The sequence below is a fragment of the Monoraphidium neglectum genome, assembly GCF_000611645.1.
Source record: "Monoraphidium neglectum strain SAG 48.87 unplaced genomic scaffold scaffold04856, whole genome shotgun sequence".
In the NCBI taxonomy this organism is placed as follows: Eukaryota; Viridiplantae; Chlorophyta; class Chlorophyceae; order Sphaeropleales; family Selenastraceae; genus Monoraphidium; species Monoraphidium neglectum.
The window spans coordinates 1-3,875 of NW_014008774.1; the positions used below are offsets into that span (position 1 = coordinate 1).

Sequence of the window (3,875 nt, forward strand, 5' to 3'; positions counted from 1 at the left end):
GCCGCGCGCCGCGCGCCGCCGCCGCCGCCCTCGCCGTCGCTCGCGTCGCCGCCCTCGTAATACGACGCCACGCCCGCCGCCGCCGCGCGGCGGCCGCCGCCGCCGTACAGCGCGGCCGCGGCGGCGGCGTTGGCGGCGTCCTGGCGCTTGCGCGCGGCGGCGGCGGCGGCCTCCTCCTTTTTGCGCAGGTCTGCCAGGCGGCGCACCTCGTCGGGGTCCTCCTCCACCTCCCAGGGGCACACCTGGCGGCGGGAAGGCGGGCGGGCAGCGCGGATGGGGCGGGGCGGGGCAGGTTGCAAGATGGCTGGTGTCGTGGAGAGAGGGCACGTGGGGTCAAGGTGGTGTGGCAGGGGTTCAGCTGGTGAAGGGTCGAGGCCGCCTGCTGCTGCTCGGCCCCATGCCGGCGGGAGGCTGGTTGGGAGCTGCGCGCCTCGCAGAGTTGGCGGGAACCCTCAACCCCTCAACAGCTGACGGGGACGGGCGCGCGCCAAGCGCTGCCGCCCCTCGGCAGCCCTCCCTGGGCCGAACGCCCGCACATGGCACACCTTCACTCGTCCATGCCACCACTACAAATACAGAGACACACATCCACACACACACACACACACATCCACACACACACACATATGCGCACGCCCGCGTGCGCGCGCGCACACACACACACACACACATGAACACACACACACACACACACACACACGCACGCACGCGCGCGAGCACATCCACACACATGCCAGCCCACCCATCCTCCACAATATTCGGACGCCCCCAGGCCCTGCAAAGCCCCCACCTTGTTGACCGAGTTCTCCTCATTGTCCCAGTGCACCGTGATGCTCTCCCAGGGGTCAAAGTCCCCCGGGCCGGTGTGGTTGTCGGCGGTGGCCACCGCCACGATGTTGCCTTTGTAGTAGGCGCCACCCACCTGAGGGGGCGGATGAGGAGGGACGAACATGTGTGTGTGCGCATGTGTGTGTGTGCGTGTGTGCCGTGTGTGTGTGTATGTGTGTGTGTGTGCGTGTGTGTGTGCGTGTGTGCGCGTGTGTGCACATATGCTGGTCTGCAGCGCAAAAGCAAAGGTGGGCAGGCTTCGCGCAGCACTGCAGAAAGCCCCGCAAACCAGCCGCCCGCCCGGCCGGCCGCCAAAGCCGCAACCCTCCCCATCTCGACTGCCGGACGTTGGGTGCCCTCGCAAATCGCGCCTTGGTGCCGTGCTTGCCGCCAAAGTACATTCTGAAGCGCTCCCCGGGGGTCCACGTCTTCTTGGTCCGCTCCGCAAACATCTGGGCCGGCATTAAAAAGTCCGGCAGGGACGGATCTATGTGGATCGGCAGCGCGATCTCGCCCCCAACGTCGCCGCCGCCGGCGCCGGGCCGCGGCGTGCCGTCGGCGCGCGCCGGCGTGAGCAGCATCCACATGCATGGCGGCCGCGCCGTCGGCGGCGGCGGGGTGCCGGCCCTCTGCCCGCCGGGCGCCTGCTGCTGCTGCTGCCCCTCCTCCTGCCCCTCCGCCCCCTGCTGCCCGTTTTCCCGCCGCTCGTCCGCCTCCTCCTCATCCTCCTCCTCTTCCCGCCGCCGCTGCTGCTCCTGCTGCTGCTGCTGTTCGAGCTTCACCCTCTCATCCTCCTCCTCCTCGTCGCTGCCGGCCTCGGACGGATACGCGCGGTACGTCGCCGCCGCCACCACAAACTCCTTTATCGGCGGCAGCCCCTCCACGCGCTGCAGCAGCGCCCCGACCTCGCCGCGCGCCGCCTCGTCCCGCAGGCCGGCGTAGCGCTGCAGGTGCAGCTTCACGCCGGCGCGCAGCAGCACGATGGAGCTGCCGGCCGGCGGGAAGATGAGGGGGCACCTGGGCGCGGCGGTTGCGGCGGTTGCGACGGCGGCGGCTGGGGATCAGGAACGGCGCCGGAATGTGGACGCAGGCGCAATCGCGGTCGCTGCGGCGGTCAAGGAGCTACCCAGACGCACGTGGGCGGGTCTGTCCATCGCGCGCGCCGCCGCTGCTGAACCCTGCGGGGGGCGGTGCTGCTGAACGCGGCCACATGCTGGCGCCCCTCTCACCTGTATGTCTCCACCACCCGCATGAACGCGTCCCTGGGCCACGTGTGATCCGGTAGCACCACCGCCCTCGACAGCGCCCCCAAGTGCCTGCCCACCGCCCGCGCCCCGCCCGCGCGCGCCGGCCCGCCCTGCGCGAGGCCGGCGCGCCAGGCGGCGCGCCAGCGGGGGGCCCAGTCCGGGGGCATCAGCTCGGACTGGCAGAGCGCGGACTCCGTGGCCAGCAGGCAGTCCGACAGCTCGTCGGGGGCGGTCGCCGCCTGCAGCAGGGGTTGGGGCGTATTGGGTGGGTGGACGGTTGAAGCGTAAGAGGGTGCCAGCCCGCAAGGGGTCATACAATCTAAAATTGGGACGCAAGAAAGAGGAGCGCGAAGTGCTCCTCCTCAAAGCTGCTCTGCCTTCACATCTTGCACAACGGAACGCACACCCTCACCCGAGGGCCCCAGCGCCCTGCGATCAGCACCAGGGACTGCTGCTGCCCCCAGTGACGCCCCCCAAGGATAGACCACCACCCTCATGCCACCTGTGGACCATCAAACCACCGCCACCCCGCTCCGCGCCCCCACCTTGACCCGCTCCAGCAGCGCCCCCAGCTCCGCCTGCCCCGCCGGCCCCCGCCGCCAGAAGGGCAGCAGCCCGAGCAGGCTCGTCATGCCCATCGCCAGCCGCCCCGCGCCAGTCGGGACCACCACGCCGTTGGGAAAGTTGAGCTCGCCATAAACCAGGGGCCCGGTCAGCGTCCGGTACCCTTCCACCCGCGCCGCCCGCATCTCCGCCGCCCCCATCATCGCGCCATCGGGCGGCAGCGTCGGCAGCAGCTGCGCCAGCTGCGCGGCCGCACGGCCGGCCCCGCCGCCTGCGCCGCCGCCGGTGGCCCGGGCGCCGGGGCGCAGCGGCCAGGGCATGGAGCCCAATGCGCGCAGCAGCGGCGCCTCGCATTCCACGTTGCCTGCGGCGATCCACTTTGCGAGCGCCGCCAGGGCCGGCCCCTCGTACCATCCCCAGTCGCCGCCGCCGGGGCCGCCCTCGACGTACACCCGCCACGCGCCCGCGGCGCCGCCGAGCGCCCAGTAGCGGCGCCCGGAGATGTCCACCCCCAGCGGCCGCCGCACGCCGAGCCGCTGCGCGTCACACCACTCCACCCACGCCAGCGCCTGCGCGGGCGCCGGCCCGCGCGCCGCGGCCTCATCCGCATCCCCGCCGCCGCCCGCCGGCGGCAGCAGCCGCGGCCGGCCGGCCTTGAGCGCCGTCGTCGGCGCGTCTATTCGCGCGCCGACGTGCTCCCTCAGCGCCTCCGACGCGAGCGCCAGCTCAGCCAGCGCCCGCAGCAGCGCTGCGCGCTGGTCAAACGACAGGTGGCAGTAGTCAGACTGATACAGCTCCAGCGCCGCCGCGGTCGCGGCGGCGCCGTCGACCACCTCGGCTGCAAAGCTGTGCACCGTCGCGGCGGCGCGCTGGGACCAGTGCTGGGTCGAGACCACTATGCCGTGGCCCGTCTTCACGACGTACCGCGCTGACAGCGGCTGCGGGGGGCACTTGGGGCCTGGCTTGTGGAGCGTGCCGTCCAGGCAGCGCAGCAGCGCCAGATGAACATCCCGCAGCAGCAGCCCCGCGGCGGCCGCCGCCTCGACATCCAACGGGCCCTCCCCGCCGCCATCCGCAGAGCCGCCGCCGCCAGGGCCGCCGTTGGGCCCGTCGCCGCCGCCGCCGGCGCCGGCGCCGGGCGCGGCGGAGCAGAGGGCCGCCTCCAGCGTTTCGAATGCGAAGGGCGGCATCTCCATGGCAGCCGCGAAATTGGATAGCATCCCCCAGAGCTCCAGC

At 72.4% G+C, this 3,875-nt stretch overlaps 1 protein-coding gene across 1 annotated transcript; it reads right to left on the bottom strand.

The window, feature by feature from the left end:
* Positions 1-460: 460 nt before the first annotated feature.
* Positions 461-3,835, bottom strand: MNEG_14891 (hypothetical protein; the record flags this gene model as incomplete). The annotated part of the gene is made up of 5 exons (XM_014036638.1): positions 461-517; positions 791-922; positions 1,176-1,845; positions 2,058-2,314; positions 2,621-3,835. 5 exons carry the CDS (start codon positions 3,833-3,835, stop codon positions 461-463), a joined length of 2,331 nt encoding a protein of 776 aa, XP_013892092.1.
* Positions 3,836-3,875: the final 40 nt, after the last annotated feature.